At 32.4% G+C, this 13,636-nt stretch overlaps 1 protein-coding gene and 1 long non-coding RNA gene across 2 annotated transcripts; one reads left to right on the plus strand and one right to left on the minus strand.

Annotated features, from left to right (window-relative positions):
* Positions 1-229: 229 nt before the first annotated feature.
* LOC112016453 (uncharacterized) lies at positions 230-1,132 on the plus strand. Its single transcript, XM_024049017.2, has one exon. It carries the CDS (start codon positions 230-232, stop codon positions 1,130-1,132), a length of 903 nt encoding a protein of 300 aa, XP_023904785.2.
* A 6,130-nt stretch (positions 1,133-7,262) lies between these two features.
* Positions 7,263-11,444, minus strand: LOC112016446 (uncharacterized). The gene is made up of 3 exons (XR_010632866.1): positions 11,209-11,444; positions 8,937-8,997; positions 7,263-7,727 (listed from the first exon to the last, which is right to left on the minus strand). It is a non-coding gene; the product is annotated as an uncharacterized LOC112016446 (long non-coding RNA).
* Positions 11,445-13,636: the final 2,192 nt, after the last annotated feature.

Below are 13,636 nucleotides of genomic sequence, written 5' to 3' on the forward strand. Positions count from 1 at the left end.
AGCAATGGCAATCACCAGTATGTTCTTCTTCTTGTATGCAATCTCTTTTTTAGATAATCATGTATATTTTAAGATTCTCTGAAGTGTTAATCATCTTTTTTTTTCTGGATCAAACTCTAAATTCATGTTTATTTTCACTTAAATTGTGCAGGAAATTTGAGATCAACAAGAAACAAGAAAGGCCATATGCAAGTCAATCTTCTGAGAAGATATGTCGAAAATTACTGAGATGCAACACTCTAGCCACAAACATCAGCTTAAGCTGATGAGTGTCAAAAAATCTAATTATCAGTGTGCTGGATGTAAAGAGCCAGGGCTTGGATCATGTTACCAGTGCAACAAAAAGAAGTGTGGCTCTTTACATGATCCAAAAAGAACCACTTTACATAAAGCGCACTCCTCATGTTACCAGTGCAACAAAAAGAAGTGTGGCTTTCACCTTCATGAGGAGTGCGCTTTAGCTTCTGGTTCTGGCTCCATTACTCACCCATTCTTCAAGAACTGCCACTTCATATTTCATGATGATGAGCCTCAATGCGCTTTAGCTTCTGGTTCTGGCTCCATTACTCACCCATTCTTCAAGAACTGCCACTTCATATTTCATGATGATGAGCCTCAATCTGACACTATATTACTTTGTGTTGCATGTGGCAAGAATGTTCAAGGCTTCATGTACAAGTCTTCAAGTAACAAAGCACATGCACTTCACCCTTGTTGTTTGAAGCTCCCACACAATAAGACTGATGATGAAGGGGTGAATGTAAATCTTCGTAAAAATTTATCACTGACATCGAAGTGTCAAATATGTCAAAGTAGGAAAATTTCAAAAGAGATTAAGGGCTGGGCCTATGTTTCCAATTGTGGCAAACTCCATTATCATGTGGCATGTGTGAAGGAGATGATTTTCAACAATTTGAACAATGTTCAAGTCCTTGGACCAACTGGTGGTGGAGAAAGCAACAACGGTAACCTGACCTTGCAAGTATTGCAGCAAAGTGGCTTAGCTGGAAAGAATGTCCGTGAGTTTAGCTTGCCAATTTTGACGTTAATTATTAAGGTCATTATTTCTGCCATCTCCGGAAATGTGTCATCTATCGTGCTTAATATTGCAGATTATTTAGGCTTAGACTAGTATACATGTTTTCTTTGAAGAAGAGTGTGTTAGGCGGTTCCTTCTTACATGAAGGTGGTATCTTGTGCAAATAATGAATCTCTCATGTGAGAGAGGCCGATTTCTCCCAAAAGATCAGAATATGATGAAGAAGTGTACGCACGGTTAAGTAGCTGCAATTGTTTTTATTTTTGTAGAAATTTTCTACATAATTAGCCACTTTCAAATCAAAATTGGCCTTTGCCTATGTTATAATCTTCTTGTTATACATGTGGTATATACTTGTATAAACTCTCGATATCTTGATTGTGTGGTGTTGCTGAATGTTTTGTTTATATTAATTATATGTTTGGCAATTTTATTTGCAATACCCACTGAATTTAGCCAAGAGGGGAAAATGATAGAAATCCACTATGTCTTGATAAAGGGAGAAGACTCCCAGAAGAAGTTTAATTTTATAATTCTTTTGGGAGTGAAAGAAAATTCATGATAAGAGCTACGCAAGAGAGATTAAACGTTGTAATCCTTATTGAGTAAAGTGGATTTGATAATCATTCTTGCGCTCTCTGTATGAGTTCTTGTTGATTTATTTTCCATTACTGTTATTTGTTTAGATCTTTGAGTGTTATTGCACAACAAATAGTAACAAAACACTGGACCCGTGGGAACTTGTCTGGTGTCCTATTGCAGTGTCCTTAACAGTGAGACTGCTTTTGTTTAAATCTTGTCTTATATGTCTTAAAAAGTTGCCATATAAGACAACACATTGATTACCCTCGATTCAATCATTACTTGTTTCACTGCAACATGAAGATTTTGGTTTTGGATTATAATAAAGGCGAGTGAAATTAAATTATATATTTTACAATATTGATGATTTAGAAAACACAAATAAAAAGTAGACTTATTTAATCGGATTAAGATCTTCTATAAATTTTTTGATAACTCTATCCAAGAAAAAAACAAAATTGACAAAGGGAAACACAAAGAAATTTTTAATATGACTATCAAACTTTATGAGCTTTTTTGGCTATGTAGATTGAACAAATTCATAATATGACTATCAAACTTTATGAGCTTTCCATATGCATATATGTAGGACTTTTTATAAATAAAGGAAAAACAATTTATCATCCTTAATTCAGTCATTACCTTTTTTTCAAAAAAAAAAATCAGTCATTACCTCCAACATGTTATAATTTTCTTTTTATTCTATAAATCAACTAATGTAATAATATAATTTGAAAAAACTATGTATAAATTTCTAAAATGTAGTTAAGATACCCATTAACCTTTTTCTACATTTGCTGATATCATCAAGGTGATTACTCATATGACATCCAATACAATAAAAAACTGAACGGTTTTAGACCCCTTAAACAACCAGATTACGTAGTGTAGATTAATTAGCCAAGTTGTTACTTAGTCAAATTATGCAATTCTAGGTTAAAGCAATCAATTAATCATATCAAGATATAAAGCAGCGGAAAATAAATGAACACAAGATATGATGACCCAGGAAACCACACGGTAAAAACCTAGGGAGGATTTGACCTAGCTATCCTCAAGGTAAACCTGAATCCATTATGCGAAAGAATCGAAGTTCATACAGAAGGACTACAAGCTCCCCGCTTGACTTCCTAATGCTACCCACCAGTAGAACTTACTGACACGACCACGTGCAAGCTCCGAATCCACGGACTCCTTCTTTCTTGGATTCTTCAATCAGCTACAAGCACCCCCGCTTGATTATCTTTAAGCTTCAATGGTAGCAACCAAGTTGATCATCAAGATGTAGATAATATCTCCAACTTGAAAACCCTAAGCTTTGTGTAAAGGAAAACTCCTCAAAAATCTCACAAGAGATTTACACAAAACAGCAATGTATGAGCAACAATACAATTGGAGCAACCTACAAAAACGTGGCTAGGGTTTTGTTTATATACCTAGGGTAAAAACATAAAACCCTAAACGTTTAATGAAGTAGGGCTGAGTTGGAAATTCTGCAAAAAAAAACAACCTGTGCGATTTTCGATCGATCGAGTCTATTCTTCGATCGATCGAGCCAAGCCGAAAGTCCCAAGTACTTCTGCAGCCACTCGATTCCAACTTTACAATAATAAACCAACTTTGAGCAAGCCTAAACAAGACTAAATACATTATTTTGTTCATGGTTTGCCAATATTACAAATTAGAGTTCTAAATACATAAAATCCTAAGACCTTAGAACCTAACAAAAACACTTTCCAAACTTGACCAACATATCATTCAAGAAAACTTTTTTTTTTTTGAACTGTTCAAGAAAACTTATCAATTGGGCAACTGAAGTCCACATATATATTAAGAGTCCGGTTAATGTGTGCCCTTAGGGCACATATTAAGTCATCCATTTTTAGAAATATTTTCTCAGGAATTGAAAAAGCTGTTAATACTTTTTTAATTTCCAAATTTTTTTTTCCATAAATAAAAATTATTGTGTGCCCTAAGGCCACACAATAGCAAAATCCATATATTAATTCATGAAAAGCTCAAAACCAAGGGAATTACATGATGGTGTTGGATTAATTGGTCGGTCTACTAATTGAGCCAAAACTATCAAGTCAATGACTAGAGGTTGTCGGTGCTTTAAAGAGAAGCGCGTTAGACCTAAGAGCAGTCTCATTGTCTTGTCTTATTATAAAAAATTTTCTAATAGGGCACGACTTTTGTCCAATGTCATAGGACTCTAGGTCTGTTGCTATCATGACACATCTATATTGGACAAAAGTCGCATCCTTTCTAATTTGATTTGATCAAATTCCTTAGATTCTATCAGGGCTCAGATTCTTTAAATTTTTGTACTATTTGGAGAGTAAACAGTTACATTTACCTTTTACTTATCTATTTTTTCAAATATAATTTAATTTCAACAAATTTTCTATTTTTTCTCTATTCAATAAAATATTAGTTGATATAATATTATGAGATAAAAGAGAAATCAAGAAGAAAGAGAAAGAATTGAAATAATAGTAGTTGCTATAATTTTTTAATAAATAAAATCCAATTGCTAATGTATAATACTCATCAAACTTAATGAGCTACTGCTCATGAGCCAAAAAAATTTCTGATCTAGAGAAACCATTGGAGACCATTTTTTTTGGTTTCATTCTCTATTGTTAAGGGAAAATTTATTGCTTCTGTGGGGATAAGAACCCCAATTTTGTATGTTGGGCCTTGGGCCTTATCCGAAAACGTAGATATTTCCGAGGAGTAGTAAATGGTTGGAAGAGGCCCCAAAGTTAAGAATCTCGAAAGAAGAGAATGGAGGCATATAGTCTGAGGAGTAACTCCTTCTTGGATACAATGAATATCAGTCAAGTACGCATTTGGGTGACCTTCCAGGGAGTTCCAACGATAATCAGGATGAATCTCAAGCACGTACAAAGATGATAAGAACACAGAAATATCTAAAAGAAAAGCTGCTACCATCGCATTAAATGCACTGCAACAACTTTTCTGGCTGCATTTATGTGGAGAAGACCCTTGAACAGTGCAGTCTCAGCTACCACCATTTGCAGAGAGCTAAAGAAGATGTTTGATGGGACATGTACTTAAGTGAAGGCTTAGATGATAAACAAGTGTACGATGAGGATGGCCTGAAAGGAACTATATAATGTAAAAGACCTCCTATAATAGGATCGGGGGAAAAAACAGAGAGAGAAAGGAGAGAAAAGAAATTACTGTTGTACTAAGAATTGTATTAACCATCAAAACTATCAGATTAATTGATAATCTATCTCATCGGATAATCATTTTATTGAAGCTTACGTGTGTTGCATGCTTGTTCATCTTTTTAAATCATTATTAATCATTGTCCAATTCACCAAAAGCCCAGCTCTCTCACCCACTCTCTACAAATTCATTGTACTGGGCTCATTGGGCTCATATCTCATATCTTTTGGGCTTGGGCTACGAATTGTGACCCTACAGCTTTCATTTGAAGTATATTTATTTTCTGGTTCAAAATAAATACCACTACAAGTTTAAAGGTGTAAGGACTTGATTCGATTCCTTAGCCCAAAAGATGGATGGGCTTAGGCCTAAAAAGCCCAAAACAATGAATTTATAGAGAATGGGTCGAAAAACTGGGTTTTAGTGAATTAGTCAACAAATAAGGTAGATCTTGATGACAAGAGAAATAAAAATAGGCAAGTTTAAGCTTAAGAAAATCATCCTCGGCAAAATTCGAGGAGATTGGTTCTTTTGTATTGATTCTCAAGTTGGATTACAAGTTTTGTTTTGGATTGTTACAGTGTTTTTCTCTATTTTTTCCGATCCCCCTTTCTTCAGGGGTTTCTTACATTATATATCTCCCCTTGATTGATCTTGGCCCTCCATTTGTTGATCATTCAGATTATTACTTGAGTGCTTGTCCCATCGGACACCCTCTCTAGTCCTTTGTGAGTTGAGATAGCCAAGGTAGCATTGTTCAAGGGTTTTCTTCACATAAATGCAGTTAGAAAGTTAGTTGTAGAGCATTCAATGCGGTGATAGCAACTTTTCCTTAAATATTTCTGAGCTTCCATTCCCCTTGTACCTTCATAATGCACGTCCTTATCAGTGGAATTTCCTAGAAGGTCACTTTGAATGATAAGATATGCATTCGATCTGTACTTTGTTTATCCGAGGAAATACTCCTCCTCGGACCATCTTCTCCAACTTTTTTGTTTGCAACTTACTCATAGGATTCTGAGTTTAACACCTTCACAACTGTTTATTCGTCCTCGAACCAACCAACATTCTCAGCTAAGGCCTAAGGCCCAATATATAATTTTAGGCTCTTATCCATACAAAATGTATATAGAATGCCACACGAAGATTCAGCAGACTCAGCACATTGATTACCCACGATTCAATCATTACTTGTTTCATTGCAACATGAAGATTTTGGTTTTGCATTATAATAAAGGCAAGTGAAAATAAATGATATATTTTACACTGATGATTTAGAAAACACAAATAAAAAGTAGACTTATTTAATCGGATTAAGATATTTTATAACTTTTTTGATAACTCTATCTAGGAAAAAAAAATTGACGAAGCAAGCTTCTTGGTGATGAAGATTGAACAAGACAACACGTATTCCGAGGTTTTCGATGACCAAAATATACAAAAGAGAGTACGTTGAAATTTTTATTATGAATTATGAGCTTTCTCATAAATCAAGAATTTGAGCAACTTCTGTCAAACATTCTCTTTATCAAGAAAAGTAAAAAAAAAAATTGTCCATATGCAAATATGTAAGACTTTTTTTATAAATAAAGGAAAAACAATTTATCATCCTTAATTCAGCCATTACCTTTTCCTCAAAAAAAAAAAAAAAAAAATCAGTCATTACCTCCAACATGTTATAATTTTTTTTTTTTTTTTATATTCTATAAATCAACTAAATTAATAATATAAATTGAAAAAACTATGTATAAATTTAATTGGGATTAAAGCTTTGTTAGGTTTGCTTCTTCTTCTTTTTTTTTTTTTTTTTTTTTTTTTTTTTTTTTTTGAGAAGGAGAAGGAAAAAGGGTTTGCCTTTTGATTTCTCATATACGAGACAACATAATTACGTTATGGCTAAAAAGAAAAGAAAAGAAAAGACACCATAATTACATTTTTCAAGGCTAAATCACAATAATTTTCATTTGTTACTACAAAATCTAACATAAACTGTGGCTTGAATATTTGTTCACATCTTCATATGTTTCTTAAAAAAAAAAAAAAAGAAGAAGATCACACCTTCATATTGAGATATTTCAAAACAAAACACACAATACATTTGGTGTTTATTAATAATGAAGAATAAACATCAATCAAATATAAAAGAATTATTTTAGTAGCTTAAATAATTAAGTGAGAGAAAGAAAGTTCTAGCCATGTGTCATAAACTCATAATAACTTTGCTATTAAAAAAGCCAAGAATGAAAATGAATGAAAACTGAAAGTGTTTAAAGCTGAGTATGACATAGAGTTGTTTTTCGAAAAATTTAGTGAAAAATGACTTCTAAAAAATGTCATATTTTTAATTGAGTTTTCTGTTGATTTATTTATTTTTGATACTACAAAATATTGAAAAATGTAAAAAACTATTTTTATATAAAGTTTTCTATCAGAACAAACAAAGCGTAAAAATAACTCTATTTTATTGGAAAAGAGTTGTCACGCCCCAAACCCGATATCCGGATTTGTGACCATGACCGGCATGCTAATATCAAGTTTAAACCTGATATTAACAAGAACCAACTTAACTTTTAACAAAAGTTTTAACAAAAGCTTTTACAAGGGCTTCCCTCTTTCATATCATCTTTGTTTCTTTACTTAAATGGTATACTTTTTCACTTGACATTCAGAGCATCTATACTAAACTCAAAGAATAACATAATCCACCAGTTTTTTTTTCAAATTTCATACTTTCACATAATACATCTCTTTATGCTTTAAGGTATACACTTTCATTAGATCCTAAAATACACAATGCTATAAAACTAACATCAAATTCCTAATTTAGGATCTATACATATAAAACTAAAACCAACTCCTTCCAAAACTCGACTAAGGCTCCTCTGCTCCAAATAAAACCTGCTAACTGAAAGAGTGGAAGGGGTGAGCTACACAGCTCAGTAAAGGTAAGATATATGAGAATTCAATAAGTATGCATGTAAATTAAATCATTTCATTCTAGGAGTATTCGAATAGGAGAACATCTTTTCATACATAGTATCTTATACTATGTATAATAATAACTTATATGCTCTTCGTAGGAAAATAATTGTTCTCCCTTTTATTATCAGAATAATATTATCAAAGCATTTCGAATTGAATTTCTTTCATTTCTTACAAAGTTACCATATATATATATATTCATTACAAAATGATCATTTTAACTTAAAATCAGATAATCGGTAACTTTGTCTTAAAATAGAAGCATCTTAAAGAATAATAAAACTTTCCTTCATAAACTTCTTCTTGTAAAATATTATAACTTTCATAATTATAAAACTTAACGTTTCATAAAAAACAAATATCTGATAACTTCTTAACATAAACTTGTACTTTCTTCAAAACTTTATCTTTATAGCATAACAGAACTTCAGAAACTTTTATCTTTAATGAACAGCTTTCTTTTCATCAGAAACTTCTTATTTCACGAGAGCTTTTACTTTTCACAATGCATTTAAACAAAATACTTCTCTCATGATTAATAACATAACATAGCTGTTCATAAATAACTTGTTGGTTAGTCCATATCTGATAAGTCTGTACTTATTTGGGAGGCTTCTAGCACCTCGGTCTAGGCATCCAGCATTCCCCACAATGCCAGGTATTCCCGGATCACATCATAATACATAACTTCCAACCATGGGGTAGGTTGGCTTCCCCACAAGTTAGCCGTAACCAACAAGGGGCGGGTACAGCAGAGCCAGTCCCACTTATAATGGCCAATCAGATAACGTTTTCCATGGAAAGCTAGTAATTAACCCCTACTAGCAGAGTTCAGATCACCAGAGGACATAACCCGAAAACATTTCATACTTATTCCTCATATTGAAACTCATAGTTTGCATTACATTTTACAATAATAGCATTTCTATTGTTTTCTTTAATCATCATGTTCGTGGAATTAGTAATAGCATTAATATGCTTAAATCATATACATAGGGTTTCGGAAGCCCACGAACATATCTTTGTCTGATAATGCTTACATGCCATATCTCTAATCAAAAACATTTTAATGCATAATATACTTTAAAATAACCTCATGACTTACCAAACGCTCATATAACTTATCCCTTACCTGAAAGCAGAGGAACGAAAGCCTACAATCGAAGGAGCTTAGACCTGACGGCTGGTAACACCTAAACCAAAATCAAAGCTTATTACTATCCATTACCCTTATCATATCTTACACATTCATCTCAAAGCCTATCTCTTAGAATCAAGGAAATCCTAATCCCACCTTAAAGAGGTTCCCACAAACATATTATGCACACATCAACAAATGATGTCCAAACCAAGGAGGTTAATTTCGTACCGTACCGGCCGGTACGGCCGGTATATACCGCACCGGCCAGTGCACCGGTACAGGTACACCACTCATTTCGTACCGGAAAAAATACCGCTGTACCGGCCTCGTACCGGCCGTACCGGCGAAATTCGACTGTTTCGGCCGCTAAAGATGTTTCGGACCAGTACAAACAAGAAGGAAAAAGAAAAAGAAAAGGAAGAAGAAGATGAGAAAAATGGGTCTGACTCACTGACTTGGTGCCTAATGACCGAGCTCTGTGCTCCAAATCTTTCATTTTTTCCCTTCTATACCCTTTTCTAATTTAGATCCCATTCTCTTCACTGTAGCTACCACTGCAACTTCTTTATTCTTCTTCTTCTTCTTCTTCTTTTTTTCCTGCGTCTTTGGCTTCTTCACTGGTAATGAGCTTTCAGCTTTGTGTCTTTCAAATTTTCTTATTTAATAGTCAATAATGTCAGATGGTTTGGTGGAACTATGAAACACTCAAAAGTGTTGAATATTTTTCAAACTTGTCTTTAGTATCAATTCATTTCCACCAACCACGTGGCCTATGCTCTTAACTTTTGTTTGCCCCGGTACTTTCTTTTTCTTTCATTACCAAGGTATCAGGCACATGTACTGATGTATATATTATTATTATTATTATTATTATTATGTTAAATAAATTGGTGGGACTTGTTTTTAACGTGCCACTCCATAGTAATCCACCCAGTCACGTAGAAGGATATAAATATACATATAAATATATATATATATATATTATATAACTACAATGGTACACACTAAAATATATTTACGGTGTTGGCTTGTTTTTTTTTTTTTTTTTTTTGGATGAACTTGTGGTTTCTCTAAAGTGTATATATTATTATTGTTGTTATTGATTAGATGAGTGACATAAATTTATCATTTTAAAATTTTATATACATACATATATATATATATATATATATTAGCGGTAATCCCGAAACAGTACACCGGTATTGACCGGTATCTGAAATATATCGTACCATTGGCCAAACCGGTACAGCCTCCGGTACGGTATTGACTTCCTTGGTCCAAACTAAGGAAAAATCAACATTCTCACATTAATCTCATAAGAGCCAACTTCATTTCAAAATGTCTTTGAGATTAGGGCAATAATGCATGCATAATCATAAACTCTTTTAAGCATTGTCATGTAACCATAAACACTCTTAAGGAAACATACAGCATGTTCAACAAAACAACTTCATAAATACAACCGTCGAATGATTTAGAACCCCTCCTTTGAGTACTATGCCTTAAACCAAGTTATAAAATTTAGCTATGATCGAAACATACCACATGATGAGCATAATAAATTATAGCTCAAATCATTCAACCTAACTTTAGAATTAAATCCTCAAAGTTAGGCATGTCCCTTACTGTTCACTGTTTCATTCCAGCAGCATATACTTCAATTATAAAATACAAACGGACCATCAAATCACATCCAAACCTCATACAATTTTACAGAGCAACTCCTCTATATGTCCAATATATACCATAAAAATTTCATAGTCAAAAATCAAATCATAATTTACTAAAAATCATACAATCCAGAATACTCAAATCTGTCCTGACAGAATTTCTTGCAACTTCAAAATTAAATCATTATTTTTCTACTCATCCAATGCTGTGAGACCAATTCCATAACAACCGTATATGTCTTAGCTTTCCTAGAAAATAACCTTAGCATCCAAATTTACTATATACAATTTAATACAGAATTTCTTTGTAAACATCAAATCTGTCACAGGGACAGCTTCAGTGCATGTTCTTTCTAAAATCATCAAAAATAGTAATAGGTCTTAATTTCATTTGGGTATTTTTATACCTATAGTATACATATTAAAATCTGTTAATAAGCATTCAATAGTCCATACACCATCACTCTTTCAACTTACAAAAACAGAATCACAAGTTCAGTCTCACAAATCAGAACAGAGGATAAAGAAATAGAAATAACAAAACAATTATACTATCAACATACCCAAAATTAAATGAAGTTTTGATTACTTACCTACATACTTTGAAGATGAAACCTTAGGGTTTAGGCTCTTAATTTCTTCATAGAGAGAGTTGTCTATGATTTTTGTTGAGAGGGTGAAAGAGAGTTACAGCCGTGTGAGAGGGGAAGAAGAAAGAAACCAGAATAAAGAAGAAGGAGAAGAGAAAGAGTGCTGAACTTTCTGGTTCAGCAAAAGAAAGATAAGGAGAAGACTTTTGAGCAGCCAAAGAGGATAAAGAGTGTGGACTTTTGGGTGGGAGATACGTGTGTTGGTGAGAAAGGCTTAAGGGGAGCTTCCTAGCTCTTTCCTTAAGAGAAAATGGGCAAAGTGTGTGACTTTTCTGATTTTTGTGTGTGTGTACCTGTGGAAATTAGAGGGGAATTACCTCTTGGATGTTCTATTTGCTTGAGAAAGTCAAAGAATGAATAAGGCGGCACTTGGTGATTGCATGGCCGGCCAAGTCTTGGCCTTTTGATTTGTCAACATGCATGATGCTTAGCATTATTTGTTTTGAATTCTCATTGGTTGCATGTGAGTTGAATTTCTACTATACTATCCTATGCATCATGCTTAATTAAAACACCTACAACTATATCTATATATATATATATATATATCATAACTTAACCACTTAGTATAGTCCAACACATATATATATATATATATATTCTCATAACTCAATCACTTAATATAGTTTTGTCCATACTTAGTATATATATATATATATATATACATAATAAAATTAACCATTTAATTATTCATAATCTTTACAATTCTTATTCAAAGGTATTATAAGATAATATATTTATTTAAATACTCTTAGATTAATTTTAGTAAGTAAGTGGCTTAACATATTAATTAACTATTAATTTGGGTCGGGGTGTTACAAGAGTGACAAAAAAAACAGTACGAAATTCATAGTATGACTATATTATGAATTTATGAACTTTGTTTGCGGTCAAGAGTCCCACTAATAGTGATTTATGTGCGTTCTCAGCAAGCAAAACTGAACAAGAACTTTTCTTCTGCTTAATTGTGGTAGTAATAATAATGACAATGACAAAAGAGATCACAATGAAATTAAAACTTGATTTATGAGCCTTCCTAGAAATCAATAATTGAGAAAGAGTCTTCCATAATTTTTTTTAATTTCAAAAATTCTTTTTTGTTTCAGTTTGTGAAATGAGACTTATATAAAGCCAGAAAATTTTACTTGGGGGGCTGAATTGTAGTATTGATATATTAACCATAGTTCATATTGAATACAAAATTATTAACTTTGATATATTGTTGTATTGTTAAATATTAATGAACATACAAAAATTATATAGTTTATTATAGACAAATACAAAAAAAAAAAAAAAATCCAATAAAAGAACAGTTCACATCAAAATTATGCCCAACAATCTTTAATGGAATAAAGATAGCAATACAAAAATGTGAACAAGAAAATCTTAAATACCCTTATGCATATCAACACACACATAGTGGCAGAAGAAAGAAACAAAAATAATACTAATAGTAAAATAACAATGATGATTGATAAAAGAAAGAGAAAAGAAAATGCACTTGCATATTCACTTCTTTAAAGGGTCAAAAAGATGATGTTGCACCAGGAAAAAAAATGGATTAATAATTTTGGTTGAGATAGGAGTTTTTGTGTTGAGAAGAAACAAAATGGGTAAATGGGCTGGCACTAGCAGCTACAACAAAGCTCTGTAGGTACCTAAAGATGAAAAAAAATTGAAATTATGTTGGAAAATGGGTTGTCAATGATGCTAGAGAGTGGGGTATTATCCTTTGGATTAATTATAAATTTTTTGGACAATGGAGAAGATCAACTATTAGTCATTATCTTTTGGATTAATTATAAATCTTAGGAATAATTGGGGTGGACAAGTAATAAAGTTTTGAACAATTGAGGAGGCCAACTAAAAATCCATTGGACTAACTAGAAATCTTAGATATATTTGGGGGGGCCGGTTCTAATTTTTTGGGAGGGCTATATCCTATTACTAGTATAGTTGTAGGAGGAAAAAAAAAATTTGGGGAGCAATGTAGCTCCGCCCCTGGGCACTGGGCCGAAGAGAGAGAAAACATAGTTATATACTTTTTTTTAAAGATAATATATAGTTATAATGTTATATAATTTTTAGTGTGTGTTTGGAAATAGATTATAACTAAGCTAGTTTTTTTTTTTTTTAAATAAATTTTTATGCACAACTTTTTAAAACTTTTTTTTTTCATTTTTTCAAAATACAAGTATAGATGTCTTTTTGGAGAAATAAAAATAAATATACTTAGTTAAATAAATTATTCTCAAACAGATATTTAGTTAACCGCTTTTAATTTTTCTTTTCAATGGATAATGAGTAGTACTACTGTTTTTAAGAGCCCTAGAACTGGATGCACATCTACTGCAAGAAAAGTTCAGCATAT

This window comes from Quercus suber, unplaced genomic scaffold (genome assembly GCF_002906115.3).
Source record: "Quercus suber isolate HL8 unplaced genomic scaffold, Cork oak 2.0 scaffold_325, whole genome shotgun sequence".
Classification (NCBI taxonomy): domain Eukaryota; kingdom Viridiplantae; phylum Streptophyta; class Magnoliopsida; order Fagales; family Fagaceae; genus Quercus; species Quercus suber.

Bases quoted from the DNA above. Each gene is read 5' to 3' on its own strand.
- LOC112016453 (XM_024049017.2), top strand. From the start codon at position 230: ATGCAACACTCTAGCCACAAACATCAGCTTAAGCTGATGAGTGTCAAA.